Below are 25,163 nucleotides of genomic sequence, written 5' to 3' on the forward strand. Positions count from 1 at the left end.
GCGAAATTACAACACAGACACGCCAGAGAGCGCCTTTGATTCGAGCACGACATGAAAGGGCGGCCTCTGAAAATGAATATTGATGGTCGGACGTGTCTCATAAACGAATTTATTTACGTAAACCACGCAGACAGTTTCAGCGGGAGATTGATCCCAATAAAAAGCGGTGCACTCTGTGCTTACGGTCGGTGCGTATTAGCGTATTGAACTGACGTATCCCTTAAGTTAATAAGGTTGACGGCCAATAAATCAAACAATAACCGCTCTTGAGGCCGAAAAAGAGGTGTGGGCCATCGCCACTACATTTATTATCAGCTCTCGCCTCGCACCAGGTGATTAATTAGCACTCTCCCAGAGTAAATATTTGTCCGATACTTGATAATTAATTTTTACTCGCGCCTAATTGAAAATAACTGGACTCGTGGGACGCTCACATTGATTACAGCACAAGCAAATTTCCAAAGAAATTATTTTTAATTGAATTTTATGAATAGAAACTCGCAAGGCTAAAAGACGATTGATCCCCAGTAGAATCGGTTTAATGAGCCGTGAAGCAGACGAAAAAAATTTCCCGCATCAAATTCTTGAGCTGTAAAAAAGCAATTCCCTCCTTTTCTCTTTCCTAGAGAAACATCTTTCGCAAAAATACTTTGTTAAACGTTCTCGCACCTCACACGCCGCAATAAACGAGCTCGAATTGGAGAAAAAATATCAATCAAACGGAGCGAGACTTTCACTGAAGACCGCTTTTTCATCTTTTACAGCCGCTCTCGCGGTGGCGTTCTCAGTTTCTTATCGGGCCACGAGCATCGACACATAAGACTGTAATTGATGATGCTCGCCCAGTGGACCACAGCCTCTCTCGCGAACTGCAGTCAGCTGATCTGCCCGATAAGGATTTATTGTGAAACTAGACAAATTAATTAATCACATTCGTCGCATTCATCATTGTTCGCGATGATGGCTCGTCCAGTTGCAAAAGAAAAAGGCTGCGTCGCGTTACATGCTCATTTGAAGGCTGTCATTGGCATTGTGTTCTCTAAAAGGATACAAAAATCTAAGCATTTGCAATTTAAATCGATTGATTTAATCAAATTTCTACATTTCAATTGTATCGATGTAGTGTTTGCTTGAAAATCAAGCAGAAAATCCAAGTTCAAGGTCATTTTAAAAGGCATCCTGTGAAATTACGTAAAATCACATAATAGGGTGCTTAATCATTTGAGAATTTTTTTATCAGGGTATGAGTCTATTAGATCCCAGATAAATTAGGCCAGGATATATTATTTATTAATTTATTTACTTAATGTTTTCACCAGGTACATTCAAAATCTAATTTGTAATTCAAACAAGAGCGTAACGGCTCAGAAATTTTACAGTTTACTTACACGCCGCGTGAAAAAAGTGTAAAACACTACGAACATGATCCGCAATCTGATCGACGCGCGTATTAAAATGGGTCATTTTTATGTGCAAAAAATGTAAATGAAGCAGTGTGTTCAACATCTGCGAGTCAGCAAGTGGAGGTAATCTTAAGATGGAATTAATTCGCAATGAACAACGCGCGCCCCGAAGAAAAAATGGTATCGGAGCCCGGGCCCGTTAGCCAATTGATGAGGCAACAATGCGAGCCGCGCCATTGGGCAAACATAAAAAAGATGCACGTCTCTGATGTGTGATTATCAATGGTCGAGCGACCCAGTTACAAAAAATGCTCCGCATTAAAGGTTCGAGCTGCAGAATCTATCTCTGCCATTGCCGTGAGCGCAGTCAAGGACGCGAGAAAATCGCCAAATCGAGATACGATTTCTCACGGGGCAATGGACCATTGATGACTTTTTATAGACGCGTTGCTTCAGAGACGTGAAAACAGGCGCTTCTTTCCTGTCGATGCAATGATTTATAAATAGACTCGCCATGAAAACAGCCCGGATGTTCAGCTAAAAATCAATATTTTGGGCCTTGCCGAAAATTAGAAATTTTTCAATTTTGTGGGGAAATAATCCTCTCATTGTCAGTTTCAGCAATATGCAGATTAAGAGTAAATTTTTGTTCCATTCCAAGCGAAATACTCCATTGTAACAAAAGCAATTAAGATTAAAAAGCAACGCGCATCAAAAAACTCATTTAGAATTTTTCACTGTCATTGTTCATTATGTTCGTTTGAAAATTAAAAACGATTATTCCGAGAAACTGGTTTTTGGCAATCATAAGGTGCAGTGACTAAAATTTTGAATTCAAAATTTTCATTTATTCCAAATATTAATTTAACAGTAAAATTTCTGACAGATAGACCTATTTATTTATTTATTTATTTGAAACCTGTTCACGTGAAATATGTAACTGTTGCAGAAATTGCACAAAATCATATAATATACAGTTTAATCACATTGAGAGAGGAGAATTTTATGTTGTTTAAAATTATTCTTTTTAACACGCCAAAAAGAGATACCTTTAAAATGAAGATTTGACCTCTTCTTCACATGTATCAATATGAATGAAAGATGAAGTTGTTGATGAAATGTCTAAATTATCGACTGCATTGTGGAACGAGAAAACTATCAGCGAACAAAAGAATAATCAAGAAATAGGACAGTCGAAAAAAAATATTTTCATTATCAAAATTGATGAGCCAGAGAAAGTACTCGGAACATCAACAGCAGTCATCGAAGCAGAACAACTCGCAAGCTGGCAAAACCTCCGAGATGCAAATGACGCCCGCGCTGCTGGAAGGTGGCGGGTAGATTTCGTCGCCTCGTTGTGTGCGAGTAGGCAGGCCGATTATGTAGTTTATGCTCGGCTGTGTACTGTGCTGCGCGCGATCCAATTTGCCGTCAGTCATTTGGCTTTCGCAACACGCTGGATGGATGGATGGAGCGAGCGCGAGAGAATCCCTCAAGGGCGTGATGGGGTTACACTCGAGCGACTAAATCAGCGCGCTACTCCCGTCTCTGCCGCGCGCTGCAAATTAAAGAGCCAAATTGAAACGAGAGAGCGACGACTTTGTGCACTCGGCAGTTAGACGGATGGATGATTCAGCATCACCCACAACCACCAAATGACGCCGTTCCATCTCCTCTGCGCCACAATCACAATCAGGGGTGTGGGCAAATGCTTTTCGTTTTATTGAAAGTTTATTTTTCAATTTGTCCCTTTGCTTCAGCACCTTCGTACTTCCGCAGAGACCAATTAAAATAATTGATAGCAGGGCCAGTTTCCTGCCAGACAGATTCGTTATGGCATCAAAATGTGGGCAGTCGAGACCTTTTTCTACGTACAAGTGTGATGATGAGTGTGTTTCCCCGATTCAATCGGCGTAATTAATTCGGGCTATTTTCAAACACTCGCTTCCTTTCCTCATTTTCATTTGCTCGCTTCAAAGTGCTGTAACACCGCCACTGATTATTTAATTAACTGGCACAATTTGGAATCGCAAAATAATAATGCAAGTCCGGGATTTTTTACAAAATATTTTAACCACACTGCTTCTGAATAACAGACACCTGCACCATATGTTGTATTTTTAAACTTTTTAGCTTATGTTTTCCTTTAGAGATTTTCTCACCACTCACATTATTAGTTGCTCTTCTCTTTTTGGTGCGTCTCAGGCTACGCAATTTGGCCATCATTATCAGCAAATTGGCTGTCGATTTCTTAGTTAAGGGTGGATACAAGGGGAAATGACAGATGGGAAGCAGTCCCACTGCTGCTGTAATTTTGTTTTCCCCCCTAACAATCCCGTCAAATTTCGAGTAGGGTTGCGGAAGACGAGATTTCTCGGAAGACTTGGAGCAGCCGCTAATCTTATTTAGTAAATGAAAATGGATTGCTAACTTGCCAGTCGAGTTGTTTCTTTTTGGGGGAAAGGGGGTTGGAAGAAAGCGAATAAAGATCGATTTTTTCTTCTGTTGAGCATCATTTTGACACCTAAAAATTCTCATGTGCCATTAATATGTTTTTTAGTAGACTCATACCTAAGGGATTGTTGTTGACTCGTTGCGAAAACCTTTTTTGTAGTGTTTAAAACCACAGATTGATGGCAACGCATTGTTTTAAAATTTCAGATATAAATCTCTGCCACTGTGCAGATCAGGTTCGAAAATATATCATTTGATGTGCTTAAAGCAATAACGCGAGCACATCAAATCCTGGAATATATACCGAGGAAATATCTTTAAAACAAAAAACTCTTTATTCCCCATTTGCGCAAAGCCTTAGTGTTCTTGATGGATGGCGTCACCGTATACTTACGATTTTAAATCCTACGGTGTGTGCTCTGCACTTAAAATTATTTATTTTTATGGGCTTAAACCAAACATTGGTTCAGCCAATCTGCATAGCATTGTTAATTAGCAATTTTTCCAAATAAAAATCCGTTCTGACGTTTTTACGGTGATTGACTGAAGCAGTGTTTGTTTCCAGCTTTTTAAAATGAAATCACACGGGCAGGGTTGAATCTAAAATCACTGCAAAATTGCCTTAAAATCCAAAATAACTGCTGGCACCATCTATTGGCACCAAGGGACTTTTTCGCAAGCAATAATTGAATCAAAAAATCTAATTTTCCAGTAGCGCAATCTTTTGTCTTTAAAAGCTGCTGGAAAAATCATATTTACTCCCTTCTCCAGACGAAACTGTGGGCGTTAAAATCTGAGCTCGTGTTTGCATTACGCAGAAAACGTGTTTTCACGGACAATCAGATGGAAAGGGGATGAAAATAGTCTCGCTGGGCCATTGTCTCCCTCTTTGTGCTAACCAAGGCATCAGCAGCAGCAGCTTTTCCTATTTGGAAAGTGGGGCGGCTCGCGGTTTATTTGTTCATTTGCTTGCTTGTTTATTCGTATTTGCAAACAAACACGATATCACGCCGCCACCGAGAGTAAATATATATTCACCAAATAGGCGCACGTCATTCGTATCCGCCGCTGCAGCCCATTCAATTACTCTCTACCATTTCTGCTCAATGGAATGGAGAGAAGAAAATAACATATACACACACACACATGTATGTATACGCGCGTCCGTCAAGGTCTGCCGCGACGAGTCAGCCAGTCAGCGCGGGTTGCTGCACACACACACACACACACGCGAATCTGACTGAGAAAATGCGAACCGCACATACAGCAGAGCGGTTTATCGATAACATTGACAGCTTATGGAAATCGACGACAAGACAAATAACGAACGTGTTGGCTTCTGAAACCGCCTCTCTGTCAGTCAGCCAGTTAAAAGTAATTATGCAACCCGTCAGTGCCCATGTGTGGCACGAACATGCTAAGCAACGGCGAAATAAGGCGCTTTTCCACTCTTTTTTTCCTGCTGCAGTACATCAGCAAGACACACTCGATTTTATTGCATAAATCAAAATGTGGGGGATATTGAATAACAATTATTTTGCTCTGCACGTGAGTCAACTCGTTTGCTGGGTGCATAATATAGGTCTATTTTGAGAATTATAATGGGTGTAGCAAACTGCATAACAGAAATAAAAAAAAACTTGAATCCTTTTCCTACAGGGCTCTGGAAGGCCTAAAATTATACACATACTCATATATTACGTCATAACTTTGATGTCAATATGAATAGAAACCTATAAGTTTTTATTAAATCATACTTTAAATTGAAAATAAAATTCCAATTTTTCCTACAAAGGCAGTTTTCGGATAAATATGATTTTCAAAATTCTAAATAATTTTTTCCAATTTTGTTTCAACACGGTATTTGAATTTTATTCGTCCTTCTATATATTATAGTTATTCCTCTATTTGACATCTTTAGATCATTTGTGTGCATCCTATTAATATTAAATTAATCTTCGCTATTGAAGAGTAAAATGATTTTTCTTTCATTCTTATGCTCTATTCTGCACTCTTAAAAAAATATAAATTTACAGTATTCTAATTTTTAGACGTCCAAATCTGACTGAATACTTATAAAATCGTTTATAAATTAATTTAAAAAAATAACATAATTTAATTACAAGTAAAACTACAATGTTTTAATAAAGGTCGTGATGAACAGTCATTTAGTTTACCGCACAGCCATACATTACATTGACCCATTTATGATGATCCCAGCTCATTCCTCCCATCATATATAAATGTGTTGAAACGCAAATAGCCTGCACTTTTAGTTTGTTTTGTTATGCAATGCAATGCAAAGTCGGCTTTGACGTACGTGTCTGCTTACCGATAGCGGGTATGCAATTGTGCAAAATATTCGCATGGCCTCCATCAGTCTAATGGATTTGTTTACCGCGCGCACACGATGTCAATGGCAGTGACAGTCGATGAGAGAGTTGACCTGCGTGTGTGTATCGCCGCCGCATGCATTCGCGACCAATTGAAAAGGGGAGCTGCTGCGCCGTGCTGCATCCAGCCAAGGAGCAATCAGATCAATCGGGCGCTGACTGCGCGCTCTTTGCTCGCAATTAAATGACGCGCGCGTCGATCGCCCTGCACTCAGAATCTGGGTCACGCGCAAAAAGAATCATTTATTTCGACGACAGGAAGAGGCCATTGTTGCTGGACGCATATAGGGTGAAAAAAGTCTTCATGACGGAAAGAAACATCTTCTGCCTCTTCTCGAGAAGCGAGTAACTCAACTCGAGCGGTTTGGTTCTCTTCTCGGAAATGAAGAAAAGGCTTGGCCTGTCCGTTTACACTGCTTTACTGCGAATGGGAGTTTGTCTGTATAGCGGATCATAAAGTGCAATGAGTTTTTTTTCATATCATCAGGTTTCAATTAATATTTTATGAAAATTAAAATGACTGAATATGGGAACTTTTGTTAAAGTCTTGCCTTTCCGTCTCCGCTTATATGCAATATTCGGTCTGGGAAAGAGTATAAAGTACAAAAAATATAATGTTTATAATAATAATTAATTAATTAATATAATATATAATGTTTTATACCCAATCATAGAATATTCATTTCCGTTTTGCTAATTTAACTGCACGTCTCTAAAACATTTATTTTTCTACATTTTGTTTAATTTTTGTTGTGAGAATATTTAAAAGTTCGTCCACTTTAGTAGAGAATTATCTGCAGGCTGGTTTATTTATGCGACAAAAATTGAAAAAAAATATTCAGTTTTACATTAAAAGAAAACATTAACAAAAAGAAAATTTGTTTGGTGTTTTTTTATGTCTGTTTTTGAGGAGTTTTTGTTAATTAGATAGAGTCAAAAACTATAATTATATTTCTCTGTCTGCTGCTGCTTTATTTCAGTTTGTCAGGAGTTTAAATTCTTCTTAGCTTCCTTCTATATAGGAAACCAGAAAAAAAAATATAAAAAACTGCACCCTTGTGAACCACCGAGGCTATATTCGTGCGGTGCGCAGATAATGACGTCGGTTGGGGTACGGTGCTTTAGCATGGGGAGATAAAATGTGGTAAAGAATCAAGTTTTCAACAAAATAATTATATAATTTGCATTACGCCAAGTGGATTAGATAAACGCACTCGTAAAACTTGCACAGAAAACAAAAGAAAGATTAAACTTGCCCACTGTATTCGACTCTATATATATCGTTGATCTGACCGGCGGCAACTAATTTCACCGCTCATCTGGCCCCCGGTGTTGTGAACTTGAATTTATCTATAAGGAAAGCTGAATTTATGACTCCACTCTGTGTGAACCTTCAGTATAGGATGGTAAGCTTCAGGTTAAATTTAAAAGTGCCAAATTATCGCACGTTGCAATGTACCGATAGATGTCCAAAATCATATTTTTTATAGTTTTGTAAACATAACACAGCAAATTCTAATATACCGTAAAATTCTTTAACTTGTTTAACTATGCATTTACGAAAAATTCTGTCAAATTCACGGTTCCCAGAAGGCAACACACTGATGAGTTGTATTATTCATTTTCGGTGGCTTTTGAACATGCATATTTATCGCGCGAGGAGAGCGAAAGAGCGGCTCGCTGCTAATTAGTCATGTATATTTCAACACGCATACAGCAATAGTGTCCTTTCGGCGGCTAACGCTCTCGGATGAGACGAGAGAGAACCTATTTTAATGAGCGGGCGGCGCGCTCCTTGTGTTCGCGTTCGCTGCGCAATCCCGTTACTGAAGTTTAGCAGATCATATGACTGGAGGAAAAATCAATTATTCTTAAACGCGGCCTTCTGCTGCTAATCTTGTTAGGAGAGACTCTTTCGAAACGCAACCAGAGCCCATTTTCATCAGAAGACAACACACACACACACACACACACACGATTTAAACTGGACCATCATTTTTCAGCCAGTCAAAATGTAATCTCTCGCTTCTCGGAACTCTTAAACAAATTGGAGTGCCGAGAATATCCAAATCAGTCATCCAGGAGAACGCATTTTTTTCTTGATTACCCACGGGCATCAAAAGGTGCATTTTTTCGACAGTTAAAAAAAACTCGCGTGCTTTGTTATTAAAGGGGTTCTGGTCGGTTGGCTCGCGCATCATAAACACGTAAACGCAGCACGCATTAATTTTATATGGACGAGAGGGGTGGTTGATTTAGTCATATGATGAGATGCCTAATTTCGAGTAGCTCTCACTGAAGTATGAAAGGAATCATTACTTCCTGTGGACAAACAAAAGCATACGCACGGCCGGCCAGACGTGAAAGGGTTCGAGCGCTGCTCTTGATATTTTTATAAATCACATTCACGCACCCTTCACACATGGCTGACCCAAAGAAGGCCACTGCAGCTATAGAATGTTTGTGTTTTTTGAAATTAAAAACAAATTGCATTTTATTTATTACATTTTCAGCAGATTATCCAAGGAATGGTGACGCTCTATTTGACTCATTAAATTGTTTGTCTAGATGTCTGAACGTTATCATGGCTCCAACAAAATTTAAAAATACAAACTTCTTACCAAATATTAGGGTTAGATAAATTTTAATAAACATTTTCAACGCAAAAATTATAAAAAGATCATAAGAATACAATTATAAAATTAATAATGATCTTTAAATTTAAAAAATAAATAAATTGCTATAAACTGTATGGTTATTAAACGATTAAACTTAAAAAAAAAACTCTTTGCAGCCTATAAATGCTGTTTTAATTAAAAATTTCTACAGTTTACGCATCGAGTTCAGGGCTTCATTTTAGAATTGATTTAATATTCGTTTATTTCAGCCGAAAATTTGAGGTGTAGTGTTAACGTTTCGAAACAAATTGGTTGACGTGTCCGACTACAATATGTCTCATTCAGACGTAATGATTTTTTGGTTCTCTGTAACAAAAGTAAGCTAATATATGCATGTTAAGCAACTTTTCTTTTCTGTAGATCTCTTAAAAATTATGATTTTTTAACCCCACCAAGGCCGAAAATAAATTAGTTGGCAATGCATCGATTCAACAGATCCAATCATTTCAGAGCGAAAATATTTACATCTAATTTAAAAGCAAATCGTAAATTTTATCCACTTATCGGAGATTTATTTTGATTTTGATCCAACCCAGTCGACTTACAATTAGAAGTTTTTCTAAGGATTAAATCTCAAATGAATTGAAACAGAAATTTATAATATTTGTCTCTTTGTTCTAGGTGAGTCAAACAATTATGAAAGCCACATAAGCTGTCCTGGAAAAATCATCATACATCATAAGTACAATATATTTTCACAATTCCCATTATTCGGTACCGCACTTTTCCTCAGCGCGCAGGACGAGAATCACGTTCGCATATCCATCGATCGGCGAGAGCAAAATTGAAAGCGTCCAAATTGATTTATCCGTGCCCAAACGAAAAATGAAAAGGCACTGCCTGAAAGTACTCTCAACGCGACGAAAACAAAACAAAGGTGCAGCAAAATTATTATAATCACGCAGCATCGCACCGCTCGAAAAAGGAAGTCTCTGTCGACATTTTACGAAGGTCGTGAACCTTTGAATGAAAAAGGTGCCAATAATTTTCACCCGCAATTTAGTTGCACGCGTGCTAATTTCGTTAGCGCCGCGCGCGCGATGGGTGTCAAACACTTAAATTTTTGTTGTTGTCTAGTTTCCAACCGTCCCTTTCGTTTTTTTCACGCGCCACGGATATTTGCGTTTGCTACAATTCCGCTGCCGCACCGGAAGCGACGACTGGACTCGAGGATGCGCTTTTCTGCGTGTTGCTTCCAGTCGGAATGAATTTTCAGCTACACTGATTCTCTAACGACGCTATATAGCCATAGCTCGGCCTCTTCGTTTCTGTTTGCACTCGCGGCAAGTGCACGCGGCGAACGCTCTGCTCAAATCCGGCAGCGGACTCGTAATGTGGATTTTATTATAGGGTTCCGCTCCATTCTCTCAACGGCTGTACTTGAATAATAATGAGAGGGGGTGTGGGAAATCGGAATAAATTGCAGACGTGCTGGACAAAGAGTTTTTCGCACACACACAACTCATCGTGTTGAAAGCGGTGAGATCGTCTGGTTGCTATCATAACGGCCGAAACACGCGAATGCCATTTCAGTTACTTGAATATTTTGGCTTGGTGTTCTTTTTTTTAATTTATAACGAGAAATGCTCCTTTTTAACTGAGCACCTTTAAAATTTATTTATGAAATTACATTAACCAAAATTTAACCACTGTGTTACAATTAATTTTAGTAAAATTCATTTATAAGCACTGTTCACCTTGAGACTTGACGTTAATTTTAAATAATAAATAATTAAAATGTTTTTAATAAGGCATTTTAAATTACTGAAATTATTATAATTAATGCAATTTTTGTTTTAAAGTAAACAAAAATTAATAAAAAGTATATTAACTTTTGTTCAATTTATTTAAACTTAAAATTTATCAGCTTATACGTTTTTTTAATAAATTAAATTTTTTGTTTTCAAAGTTTTTTGAACAATTAGTACTTTTGATTTTTACTCTAAAATCTAACGCGGAAATAAGAGCATGTTGAAATAGACAGTAATTATACAGTATAACGCGCTCTCACAATCAGCATCTTCTTTTTCTGCGTAAATGATTATCCAATCAAAGGTAAAAACACCATAAAACCCAATCCTCTGCGGTTTGAAATCGAAAACTCATCACCAAGACACGGCAGCTGCATTTTTCGCAACACCATATAATACCCAGTTTCAATTAAAAACGAAGACGCTTCTGCTTTCAAAAAGCATCTGACTGGCATAATTATCGTTATTGCACCCGCCGCAATTACGAGATCAAACACTTTCAAATGTGGCGTGAGTGCTGCGTTGCTTACTCAACAGGTTTTTTGGTAGCATTCTTGAGCCGATCACTATATATGCTAGGTAAAAAATGCGCACACGCACATGTGCAATGGTGAAATATTTGAGCAGAGGCATATAGGCATAATAAATGATTCGCCGCACAGGAAGCCGCCGAGCAGTTCGAGTAGAGAGCGTGTTTTGTTTGATTGACAAGAGAACTTACTCGCGAGAGAGTTTGCTGCAAAATTCGTTTCTCCAGTACTGCACAAACACACACACATGCAGAACGTTTTCATTTGTGCTGCGAGGCATTGTTGTAATGAATTAGATTATTATTCTCTTCTCGCGCGCACTTCTTTATGTGTACCAGAATAAGAGCCGCGTTTCCAGTTGTGCTCTCGGAGGAAATTTATTTATCATCATCGCCCCGTGCATACCATCTCTCTCTTTCCACGAGAAAGATGCTCTTTGTCTGAGAGCAATGAAAAGCGGGCAGAGGAATTTAATTCTCGAGACGGATCGGATTACAGCAGCAGCACCACCTTTAGGGTCCAAATTTATCATGCATAATAAATATATATGAGTATTTGTTCGCTTCACTCGCTTGGGATTTCATTCATTGCCTCGAGATTTTTGGAGACTTGTGAGAGAGGCTATGGAATCTGGTGTGAAGAACAAGGAGAAAATGTGGATTGATTTTTTTGTTTGGATATTAAATCATCATATCACAAAAAATTATCAAATAAGAAAATATTTATACTAAAATAGCTTTAACTGTTGCAAAATATTGATTACTGTCGCATACCGAAATAATTTTTCGATAAGGATCAAACATTTAAACTGTAAAAATATTTTACAACTGAACTCAAAAACCTCTTTTGTTGTCGTAGCATGTTCCGATCATCTTGGAACGTTTCAAAATGTTATATTTTTTTAAAAAAAATGGTCAGCAAAGTTTGTGCGATCTTTAAATATGGTGTGTTTGTAATGTCTCTACTAATAACAATATTTTAATTTTTTATTTCATTACAACGAGTTATCCATCTTAAAGTATAATGCACAATATTGCTGTTAAATTAGCTTGTCTATAGAGGAATTTCTGAATTTTCGAGAAAATTATTGAAATTTTAATTCAGTCTGTAGCGTGATTCTATTGTGAATGATTAACATGGTATTGTCTAATTTTTCGAATACTATTCTACAGAAACGAATACTTGCTGGACAAAATAGTTAAATTTCAATTAACTATAAGAAAATCATGATCAAAATACTTGAATTAAAAGGAACTTAATTTGTTTATAGGTGATGCACTTTTTTGAGCCACAATAAAAACAAATCGCATTATTTGTTATTCATTGAAACTGCTTTGGTTGAGCTTCTGCAGGCAATTTACAGCAACTTCAGATCCTTATTTAAGCATCAATTATCACCTGTTATTTGGCTGTGGCATTCCTTCTCCTGTTACAAACAGGACGCACCAATAGATGACTAATGCGTTCAGCATTCTTTCATTTATCTTTTTACAAGGGACACTCTCTTCAAAAAGAACAAAAAAGATATCCTTTCAACCCCCACCTAGCGATACAGAGATGTGAGGTAAAATAGTTTCCCTTTTATCAGCTTGCCAGGCAATGAGAATCGGAGAAACAATAGACCCCCGTTCGACCCCTGCTGCGCTTTCGGAACTCCCTGCAACTCCCACGTTTGATTTGTGATATTTTTAAATTAATATATAAAAGAGCCACCCTTTGAACGGGAAACTGTTTATCGCACCACCCGCTGCGGATCACAAAACCATCGGCTCTTTTTGTGAATGAAAAATACATGAGTAGTAATTTTTGAGGAATTCAACCCTCAGTTTAAAATATTTTGGGAAACTAATCCATCTTCAAGCACCAAGAGGCAGCCAAAGAAATAGTTCCCATTTTAGAGGAATTTTTTAAAATTTTGAGCTAGTTGAAAAATGCAGTTTTCACAATGCATGGCAAACTGCATTTATTAAAAAAAACTCTGTGTTCCTCTGACTACGTGAAATTAATTAATTAATTCACGCATGCATGAAAGGTGCACTACAGCAAGTAGCGAGTCGGAAAGCTTTCGCAACCCTCCCAATTCTGAATGAAATTGTCATTGCAATGTAAGAGAAAACATAATCAGCCCATACATTTCTCGTATATGTTCTTACATTACAAGTGCACGCAAAGCAATCGCTCAACAAAGTGAGACAACGGCTTGTTTAAATGTACAAAAACAGAATAGATAAACGTTAGACGTGAAGCGCATCGCTAAAAATAGCTGCTTTTAAATTTGAAAGCATGCGTGGTCAGTTATATTTGCAAAGTACAGGTGCAGACGATGCGCTGAGTTGTAATTCAAGGTTTGTTTATTGTTTGATCTTCTCTGTACGCACACAATCCTTCCTGCCCAGCGCGTCTCGGCTCTATCCTCTCTCCACACGCGCAAATAAAGAAAAAAATAACCGTTGATGCTGTTGTAAATAACACTTTCTTTAATTCTCTCGCGCGTCCACGCAACAGCAACTACTTAAAAAGATTTCCAACCAGCCGCTCTATGAATATAAAGAAACTCTTCTTCTTCAGCAGGCCTACTCTGTAATTATTGTTATTATGATGGTGATGTGGGGATGAAGAGGGAAATAATCACCTCGGAGGGGCCTGCTCCTGCTCACGAGTTTGCTGCTCGGAGCCGGGCGGGGTGCAACCTCTTCAAACCGTAGACGATCGAGTCTGTATATATTATAGATGAAAGGCTAATGAAATTATCGCCTCGTCAGTGATTTGTGCGGGATCTGAGGAAAAAAACGGCACCGATTTTTATTGATTGGGTCTTTGATTGTATCTACTCGGTTTATTCACTGATTACTGATTACACGCTGGAGATAGCCAAGTTGCGCGGCTTGAGGCCGGAAAAAACGGGTCAGACAGAGTATCTTGCGCTTGAGTAATTATTATTGATCAAAGGGTCTAATTTCTTTATTTTCACTTTATTCTTACATTTGGTGCAGCACATAAATTTTTCATGTTCAAATCCCCAATTTAATTTGTTCTTGAAGCAATGAATGGAGCGAAATATTAATAAAAAATATTTAATCTTACCTATGTTGTTAGAAATGACTGTGTTAGTGAGATTAGGGTTTATAGAATATTATTTTAACTGATTAATGTAGGTCGTCTGGTCAGTATAGAGTTCGCTTTTCGCTTCCCATGAGATTTGCTGATCCACTCCAGATAGAGTTTCATTGCAAAGTATAGATTAAAATAGCCTGCAGATTCTTCATTAATTATAAAAGCTTTTTTCATGGTAAGAGCTATAGGTGAATCATATAAATTTAATATAATACCCTCTATAATTCGAATTAACTGATTAAAAGCAGGAAAGCGTGATATAAAAATATACTCCGTAGAGCTCCTGAAGACGTAAAATATTAAACTATCTAGTCCTCTATATTGCGGTTTTTATGGTGATTTTAATAGCTCCACCATTTAAAGTTTATTAGTCGGGAGGAATTGATACACACACGCACATTATTTTATTTATGCGTCGCCAGCACCAGCAAAAAGCAATGCTTTTTTTTTACACACACCGCGTTTTGATACACACACACACATCTTTATAGGTTTTACTCTCGGCGTCGAAATTTACGACCGCTCCTTTTACGACCTGCATTGAACTTTCAGCACACATACATCTCTACAACTCATACGAAATGTTTCTTGCGCTCACCCCTTCGAGTTGCTCGAAAACGCTTTGCACACACATACATTAACACGTGTCTCGCGCTCATGAAATATGAGAGCACTCGCTTTCATTTGCATAACTCAATTAAAATATCAAAGGAGCCTCATTATATGCTGCTGCTGCTTTCTCGATCCAAGGGCGTTCGCGACGGGAAAACAATAATGACGATCGCGCCCGTCCGCCCGCCTTACTTAATGCGCACACACACATGCATCCTCGGGTGTGAGTGAGCAGAGAGTGAACTTGCACAAATTCATGCACGCACGCACATACTATAATGTGCATTAACGGCAATCTCGGCCGTTTTATTGTTCCTAATGGGGAATGCCATTATCGCACTTCATGATTTACTTCCGATGCCAGACGAATAGCAACGCCTCGCAATGCCTTTGACGTGTCATGCGAAGCGGCTATGTGCATTCAGTACTGCATTCTCTGAGCGTTGACTATTATATGCATTTGACATCGCAGGAACAAAGGCACTGGACGTTTTGAAATTTTCAAACGCACCATTCCATTCTCCTCTAAAGAAACTCGTTTAATTTCATTTACCCCCCATATTTTCAAATGTGAAAGCGATTAAAAAATTTAAATTAGACTGATTATCCCAACCATTTTTTGATTGATAATATATGATTAGCAGGAGAATTTAAATGTCTAGTTTGGAAGATTCTCCCCTCTGTTTCTAAGATTGCATTAAGATGAAACTTGGTTTTTAAAATCTGTTTGTCTTCTTTTGAAAATCCTCTCAGCTTCTAAGTTAAGGATTTAAACGCATAAGGCTTGCAATTTAAACAGATTTAATATATTTTTTTCTATTTTAATGATTTTTATATTTAAAATCTATATATTATTTGGTTTATTTTTACTTTTGACTGGAAAAATATAATTTAACTGAGCTATTCTGGGATATTTATAAAGATCTCGATCAGGTTTATGTTATACCCATTTATAATGTTAAATTAAAAAATGACTGTACAGCGGTATTATAGGTCTAATTTTTAATGAATGCGATTGCGGTGTTGTTAATAAGGGCTGCATTTATATATTTTTTTAACTTTATTCATAGACCGTTATATAGCAAAAATTATCTTTTTAAACAATTCTAGAAACCATGCAACTAAAATTAACTATTTTGGCTTCCTTCCACTGAAATATTCCTATTCTATGCACAATTTTAACTCAAGTATTTAAGGCATATCCTGTTTTAATAAATTGTTTGCCTTAAAACTCTATCTCAGGGCAAGGAAATATTTTGTTCGAGACCTTTTCAAGAGAAGTTTTTAAAGTCAATATTATGCCATGCACGAGGCGGGGATAATCCTCGTCGGTGATCGCAATTACCAATTCAAGCAGCGGCATTAGCAGCGAACAACTCTCGGCGAGTGCAACAATTTTGCAAAAAAGGGCACAGCTTCTGAGAAACGTGATCGAGCTTTGCCAGCATTAGCAATAAATCAAGCTCAATGTCGCCTTCTTTGCCAATCCAATTTGCCACACTTTGAAATGGAAATAATCACACTGAGTGCGCCTCTCGATGGTAAAATTAGGATGGAAATATCAATCTCATAAATATCACAGATTCGACAAAGAAAAACTTTTGCCCCCGTGACGCGGTGCGTTCGCATGATTGGTGGCGAACGTCACTCAAACTGGATCTGAGCTGGAATGAAATATGATCACACCAGCCAATAAGGAAATAATAAAACACTCCCGTCTTGTTCTTATTACTATATATTATAATATAATCAAAGAGTAGCCGGCAATCGGTGTGTGTCTTGGGGATCAACTTTCAGCCCAGCATCTCGACTTACAAAGTGAATTATAATATATACTGTATACACACACAATCTGCGCGCTGCCGTCTTTTTTCATCTATTCACCTTTTGCCAATTGAAACGTCAACCAGCACACCGTGCGCGTTCTTTTGGTTCTTTTGACCACCGCCTCGTTCGTTTTGTTGCTGCCAGTGCGTGCGCTTTTATTATTGAAATTCGCAATTGGAAATGAGCAAAACGGGTCAGCCGGATTATGCGGTTTTGCTCTTTTTTCACGCGTGCTTGGTTCCAAAATAGTGTTTCGTTATTTTGCTAAGCTTGATTGGATTCTACACATTTTCATAATTATTAACATCTATAAGGCATTTAATAATATGGGCTACTTTTTAATATAGGTTAAATATTTCTTCTTATATACCTCTGAAAATTATGAAAAACAGAAATTTAAAATTACTGAATGTTAAAGTTTGTAAATATTTGCGTTTTGGCTCAAATTCGTCGAAGTGGCAGTTTTCCAAATGAATTTGGCTTGTTTATATGAAAAAATACATCTTACAGGAAATTTCCAGGGTGTGTATTTCAATATTTTAATTTGTTACATAATAATTTTTATTACTTAACAGAGAGGCCAACATTTTTTAGGCTGATTCTCACAAAACATAATTTGAAACAGACTGCGTCCTCCTTCAACGTTATATTCTCTTATTTTGAAATATTGCGATGGACGAATTACAGCTTTAATTACGTCATAGTCCGGAGATAAAGCAAGATTTGTTCCCATTTTCGTAAATTTTGTTACTTATAAATTAGCAGAAAACAGTTGATATTATACAGCTGCCACAATATAAATTAAATTTGACTAATTGCAATTCACTCTGCACTATTTAGCACTTACACAAAAGCTCAATAATAATTACTAATTATTACTAACGAACATCTCAAAGAGCCGTTTCACACCCGTCCCCTATAGAAGAAGTAGATCATTAGAAAATTCGCTTGGATCCAGAAAGGTGTCAACAAAGCTTATTGTTAGGCGAGCACACTCAAGAAAGGCCTTGCGACAGGAAGTGCCGAAATTTGTGTGCCGCACGTGATGAATGAAAGTCCAAAAAAAGGGGCGCGACGTAAGAGCCGCGCTTCTTCTTGAGCATTCCACGCGGGGTCGTTATGGTCGGCGGGTCTCTCTCGCGACCGGGAGAGGCTGCTTTTGGAGATTCGCTTGAGGTGAATCTGGTCTGGCTGCGGCACGGCGCGAGTGGAGGGGCACGCCAAAGCAAATCAAGCCGCGCACCGCACTACTCGCTGTTCTCGCTGCTCTCGCGGCTCGCGGCATTTACATAGTGGCCGCGCTCCCCGACGCACGCACGCAGCTCCTGCGGAAGGACGACCGTGGCTCGTTCGTTCGCTCGCTCGCTCGCTCCACCGGACTTACCAACTCTGCCGTGCTCCGTGGGTGACATGTGATCCGGACCGTTTGGCCGTCCAAATTGCTCGTGTGCTTATCAACTGTGATTTTTATTTACTGTTGCGGTGGCGAAAATGAGGCTGCCAACGACCGGCAGGCGAAGGGAGTCGTACACCCTGACCGCGGCTAGAAGGTAAAAAATTTGGAAAATATTTTTTAATGAAATTTAAAATTAAAGTGCTTTTTTAAATTTGCAAATTTATTTTGATTATACGGTCAGATATCCTGAAAAAATAAAGGGTTATCCTATTGAACCGTCAAGTTGGGCCTTAATGAAATTTAAATGGACTAAGGGTCGAAACAAAGCAGGAGAAAACAATTAATTGAGACGGGCAGGGGCATTCTTGGGTATACGCTGGCGTGCGAGTACATAATTCCACAAGCCATCCATCGTGCCCGGCAGCGAAAAGGGCGATTTAAACGCCGGAGCGTATTAAAATTGTACCCGGCGTGTGTTTCGTGTGTGCATATGTTACACATTCAGTGGTACCTGCCGCTTCCTCGGCCTGGAATGCTGAAGACGCCCGCCCGCCCGACCGGCGAGAGGAATTTTCATAAACGGCATTCCGCGGATAATTAAGCCGGATCAATTTTCCTCTCGTGGGTGCGATTTAACACAATTAGCACTCGGAGATTCCAACGGCCGGTTTTCCGCGAACTTTGGGGTGGCTGCCTTTTGTGCCGGTCGAGATGGGTTATCAGCGTAACGAAAGTGCTCGATCAAACGACAGATGAAAGAATTTTCGGGCAATTAAATTTTACGACTTTGATACGAAATGCTTGGGAAATATGCCAGGTATTTGAATCGGATCGGGAGATTTCAACTCCTGAATTCTTTTCCAACGGAATCAAATTAAGTTCCTTATTTGTTTTAAAAGCAATTAGTTTCCACGCGGAAATATAATGCGCTGAATTTATTTTACACAAGTGTGTGCGAACAAATAGCGACAGCTCAATCCAGGCCGCTTTTATTACGCTTCAGAACAAATTGGCCATCCCACATAAATCACAACAAACACTCAGGAGAATAGTAAAAAGTCGGCAGAAATCTCATCACTATCTGTCTTTCTGTGTGTGTGTGTGCGTTATATTCTCTCAAGCTTTTGTCTCGGCTTTTATCATCATCGCCACCTCGGTCTCGACGAATCCCTCTCTAGCTGAGCCTATTACGGCACAATTTACGACCAATATTTAAGATATTTTCCAGTCAGAGAATAAATAAAAAGAAAAGAGCCACCAGGGACAGCGAATGCGTGGGTTTGTCCGCCTGCCCGTTCGCTTTTGTGGGTTATCAGCTGTGTGTGTGTGTGTATATGTTGAAACTGAAAGTCCTCCTACTTTGAAACTCCACCGGCAATTTTCTTCCGTTTTATCATCCTCACACGCACGAACAAACAGGCGAAGAAGACAATACAAATAGGCCGATCATTTCGTCTTGTTATTGCGGAGAAACTCGGCGTTTGGGAGGAAAACGTCTCAGCCCTTTGATCTCCGCAGCGCATATTCGCACGTGTGTCATCTCACATCTCATGTTATTTCTTTCTGAAGGAGGTTCTCTTTAAAAAAAAAACCGCAAGGAGCTGCCTGTTTTGGAAGTAGCGCTGCTTTGAGAAAATCCATCGTAGCGTAAAAGAACAATCACGATATAATAAGCGGCGCATTTGTATTTATAGCAATGACCGTGCGCGCGGCGCGGATAGATAGACATAATAATATCCAAGCGTTACTTTTTATTTTTTGTGCCAGGCATTTTTCTCTCCATCTTCATGCCCGTGCGCCGGCTATATCACAGTGCAAAAGGGGATTAAAAAGGATGTGGTCACTATCGCCCGTCAGATTTTTGATACCCATTACCATAATTGGCGTAATTTTGGCCAGCCGGAGACATTGAGAGGCTCCCAGCAGGCCGGCGTGCGAAAAGTGCAAGTTTTTCTCCGGCTGCTTCCTCGCGTAACGTTTTCTGCCGGCAGATACCGTACTTCTCTGCCGACTTTTTGTCAATATGTTATAGTTTCTTGCTCTAATGGACGCGGGATTGATGAGAACCTTCACTTCCTCATTTCGGGCGATTTATCTAAGTGCACACACGTCGCTTTTTTATGTGTGGGTCCGCGATTTTTGTCAAATCACCGCACGGCTCTTTTCAAGCGGTTCCGCGTCCTCCTCCTCCTGCTTCTTTTCTGCCTGAAAAAAAATCAAACTCTCGAGTCGGCTCATACGTTCAATTAATTAACCAACAAATCTGATAAGGGGAATTTTATATGCACAACGTAATTAATCACGGATGAAAGAAAGGCTGGCTGGCGCGGGCCATCAATCATGGAATAATCAGCAGCCGGCCCATTATACGCACACTCAATAAACGTAATTACGCCACAAAACACCACGATGACAATAGTAAAATCTGGGAAGAAAGGGAGGCAGAGGCAACTTTGATTATACTATTTGTATCTTTAATAAGCAAACGGGCTCGTTTGTCACATGACTGACCGTGGAGCGCAGCGCATCTTCGGCCTTTCTCGCCGCTGTTTCTGGAACAAAGGCAATTATTAGCCGCGTCAACAGGCCCTCAGGGGGAAGTGGAGGAACATGCATGCGCGGCGGATGGGTCTATAAGCCACTTTTTGTCGCTGGCTCGCTCGCTCGCTGTACTCGTTCTCAATAGCGGTATCTGGTGTTATTGTTGCTTTGTCTTGTTCGGTCCACGCCAGCCGAGATGTATGTATATACGTATGTGGACACCCCAGTTTTTGATCCTGCTGACCTAACTTTTGTGTGGAGTATTCAACAAACCGGCCCGCAGACCAGCTTTTTATTTGTATTACATTTTTCGTGCGGTGCGTCATGCTCCTTCCTCTTCTTCCTCGGCCTGTGACCAATCAAGAGAGCAAAAACAAAGGGTCACGCTGTCCCATAAATTACTTTGGATCGCGACGGGGTCAAGCAGAGATCTGGACCATTAGAGACACCAACCGCCGCCGCCGGATCGACTTTAATTGCCCGTGCAAATGTGGTCCATTTGAAAAGTTTAAATTCGCCTATGAAGACGGTTGGAACTCGTTTCGATTCCCATACGTGCCGTTTTCAAATCTCACACCTTCTGATTTTATTATTTCGTTACTTCAGCGAGCGCGTCTAATCAATAAATACACTTTCTCGCGCGGGCAAATAATAATCAGGGAAAGTTTCGGTAATGGTGCTCATCACGGAGGAGGAGGAGGAGGAAGTCAGGTGAAATTAAATCAATTATGAATGCTGATGCTCATTAAATAAGGCATAAGGCACGAGACGCTGCTCCTCCTTTTCACCTTTGAGCTCGGCGGAAACGAAATCTTTGCTTGCCCACGCCGAAATAGAGCTCTCGTTTCGTTACATAATGCATGCATGCATGTGTACGAGAATGAAGCAGCATGCACGTTGTAAAATCAGCAACTTTCTTCGCTCTCCGTTTTTATAATCCGCCCGGCACGATCTGAGATGGTAATGACGAGGATTTGAAGCGGCACACACACCTGAAGAAGCGAGATAGATTAGCCCAGAGGGGTCCTAATTAATAATCAGGCACGCAAGCAAGCTTCTCCACAATTACGGAAAACCAAGCTGCGGGTGAAAACTGGGAAATCGAGATGCTGATGCAACTCGTTATCACCAGCTCGTTTGTAGTAAGATAGGTCTGAACAATTACAGTGGGAGAGAGAGAGAGAGATGCTGCTCGCGACCTCTTGAACTGGTCCGGCGCATGCAGAGCGAGTAGATTGATTGCCTTTCCAGATTATTTATTTGGATAAGCAGAGATTTAGTGCCTTCAATTATAGATTTCGTAATAATTGCCGGTGTGTGTTTCCCGATGAAGAACGGCCGGGGCTCTCTTCTTCATGTGTGCGCTCTAAAAGCATCTTTACTGGCCATTGATGCGTGCTAATAAAACGAAGGAGAGATTTGCCAATTGATAATGCATTCGGTCCATCTGCGAGGCCGAGAGTTCACCGATTGAATCCATCGAAATTTAAATTAGCTGCTCTCTCGATGGCGAGGTTGAGAAATTCATTGATGGACGTACAAGTTTATTATCCGCCTTGAGTGAAAATGTTATAACTTTAATTAACATTTCACTTGTTTATGATGATTTACTTTCGTCCACTCCTTGGCTTGCGGATTGATATCAAGACTCGGCCTAAATTTCAAAGTAATTTGTCTGCGCGTGTAGATGGTCCAGTGATAAAACCCTCGTCACGCATGTGTTGGCAAATAAGGAAATGTCAAATCCCCAATCAAAAAAGCTGCTCTCGCTCGCGCTTATCGAGAAATTCAAATTAAAGCCAACAACTGAGCAGACAAAGAAAGAGCCGGATGGAAAATACTAGATAAAAAAATTGTATTCTCCCCGCGCGCTGCAGTAACACAATATGCTTTCATTTTTCAAGCTGCTCCGCATCTGCGTCGAGCTTTTGAAGATTAAGGAAGATTTACTCGGCACCTTGCACGGCTCACAAAGAAGTTCTGTGCTATTGAATGACATCATCGAGTCGACAAAATTTTTCAGACAAAAGTTTTGATTCCCGAGGCATTTCCTTCGCGAGGCCGCGTCAAAAAGTCGCTTCTTTTGTATATAATTCCGAGTCTCCGGTTACCTGCGCCTGGTGATCGAAATGTAGGCCAAAAAATATCAAATAATGAAAATAAAGACGGCTACGTGAGCCAGTTTGGTCCAAGTAGAGCTTATTCAGCATCGGCAATGAGCGTGTGCGAGCTCATATTGCTGATAACCTGCTCACCGAGTGGATATAACTGTAACTTATCAGCGGCAGCTTCTTTTTTTCCGCCGCCGCCGCCGCAGCGCACTGTGTGCCATTCGTCTTTCACGACTCGGCCAGGTGAAATAACTTGCAATTGGCGAGAGGGAAAATTGATATTTACGACTGGAATTAGAGGAAACACACGCGCACGCGATTGGAGATTAACTCGGGAGGAATAAAACAATAACAAACCGCGCGGCCGGCGATGAGCGAGAAAATTTTATTGCTAAGCAATAACAAAGTTTTATGGAGCCGAGGTCATCTCCAAATTGAAACAACGCCGGCCTGAAATTAAAATGCAAATAAATGGTGATTGCGAAAGAGCTACAGCACACTTTTGGAAGTGGAAATACGCTGAAGAAGGAGGTTAGATCACAGATAACTAGAAATTCAAAAGCTAAGTAAATAAACTGCACCTATCTTCGCGAAACAAGCCTCTTTCCTTTCTAGTTTTTGGCAACGCATGACACTTTTTCTCACAATTTCAGTCTGGTTCCGGTTCTGATTCTGTGCCTATAAAAATTAGTACCTTTAAAATTAGAAAAATTAATCGTATTGTTTTTGGTAACGATTATTTTAAGTTTTGAAAATCTTCAAGAGTTTGAGAGAATTCTTGAAAGAAAAAAGGATTTAATTCTGATTTTTACTTTCAGGAAGCGAGAAAAAGAATTGAATTACAATGACAAGCCAACTTTCTTGTTTTATAAATATTTTTCTTGATCAGGAAGGCCTTTTTTAAAGCTATTTAAAGCCTCGATAGCAATGCCAAACCAAGGAAGTGACTGGCTGTACATTTTATTTGTTCGATTCGCATTCAAATTTAAAAATATTTAACCGTTTCAATCGTCCATTGAGCGCGTCCGTCAGAAATCATTTTGATCCGCGTGCACGCGGAAGAGTGAGCGCGAACGGTGCTGTCAATAGACATGAAAAGCCGAGCGGCGCGAGAAACGTCATTCAAATCAGCAACGCGTGCACAATTAATTCGATTTGCGCAGCAAACAATGAAGCGCAAATTAGCGTGGTTTGCAATCAAGCAGCATTCAGGCCGGCAGTAGTGTTCTGTATTTATCCAGCAGTCTACTGCGATGTTTACACAAGCCGATGAATCGTCAGGCGAACCAAAGGAGCAGAACTCTACTAAAAGGGATGGCGCTCGGGGATCCGCATTATATCCGAGAATGAAAATTAGTCAAATGACTCAATTTGACTTTCTAAATAACTCCGGCTCCATTGGTTTAATGGAGCTGAAAAGTTGGTGTGTTTATCAGAACTTAAAATTTAATTGTTTTTCTTGACAGGTGTTGAAAGGCCAGGAGCATTGATCCTTGGTGAAATTTCTTTTACTTTTGGCATAGAATTTTGGTTTTTAAAAGGTCAATTTCCAATCACAAAAATAAGTATTCAACTCTCCTGAAGTCAGAATAAAAGACTCAGTCAAAATAATTATCCCTATATTCCTTCTAAATTAAAAAATTGTTTTGTTCTCATTGTGAAATCTACGTTTTTCAATTTGAAATATTTTAAAATTTTGATTTGCCATCCGTCAAATTAACAATTTTTCAATCTCCAGTGAAATAATGACCAAACACTTTGGAGCAAAATGTGGCGGTCCAGGAGACTGTGCAAAAGGAACCGTCGAAACGTCTCTCCCTCTCATTTGTATGGGTCGGGCGTTGTGGAGCACCGTGCGCGGCTAGTTACATACCTGAAGTAGCCAGTGACCTGCAGGCGAAATAAATGGCGGTACACCGAGTAATTTACGACGAAGGAGGATGAGGAATACCTCTCGCACAAAACACATTATACCTCTAGATATGTGCTCGCGCAGACTTGAGAGATAGTTAATACTCCTCTCCAAATGCGTAAACGTCTTGCTCCTGCAGGGATGTGAAAAACAGAAGGTCCTCATTTCGCGAAAAAATAATAAGACTAAATATTTTAAATAATGTCACGTTAGATACATCGGAGAGTAATCGAATTTGAATTTATTTGTAAAATATATAAATTAAATAAAAGGATAAAAAATTAAAAAATTTCACCCTGAGAAATCTTCAGTAATATTTAATAAACTAATTATAGTTTTTAAAAATTAAATTTGCAATAAGAATCAGGAATTCATTAAGCATTTAAAGCAATCATCTACTCTCCAGTAAGAAAATATGCTATAACGATAAAATTTTTCTCT

At 39.3% G+C, this 25,163-nt stretch overlaps 1 protein-coding gene across 6 annotated transcripts in view; it reads left to right on the plus strand.

Moving 5' to 3' along the window:
• The window catches only part of RapGAP1 (Rap GTPase activating protein 1), a 243,819-nt gene that overhangs the window by 129,500 nt on the left and 89,156 nt on the right, over positions 1 to 25,163 (plus strand). The window contains exon 1 of one of the 6 annotated variants that reach the window (XM_065485382.1): positions 18,128 to 18,312. The exons of the other annotated variants lie outside the window; for them this stretch is intronic. Within the exon in view, the coding sequence (XP_065341454.1) occupies positions 18,254 to 18,312 (59 nt within the window). The 5' untranslated portion in view covers positions 18,128 to 18,253. Of the gene's footprint in view, positions 1 to 18,127; positions 18,313 to 25,163 lie in introns of those variants that run through there. 6 annotated transcript variants of the gene reach the window in all.

Source organism: Cloeon dipterum, chromosome 3 (genome assembly GCF_949628265.1).
Source record: "Cloeon dipterum chromosome 3, ieCloDipt1.1, whole genome shotgun sequence".
In the NCBI taxonomy this organism is placed as follows: Eukaryota; Metazoa; Arthropoda; class Insecta; order Ephemeroptera; family Baetidae; genus Cloeon; species Cloeon dipterum.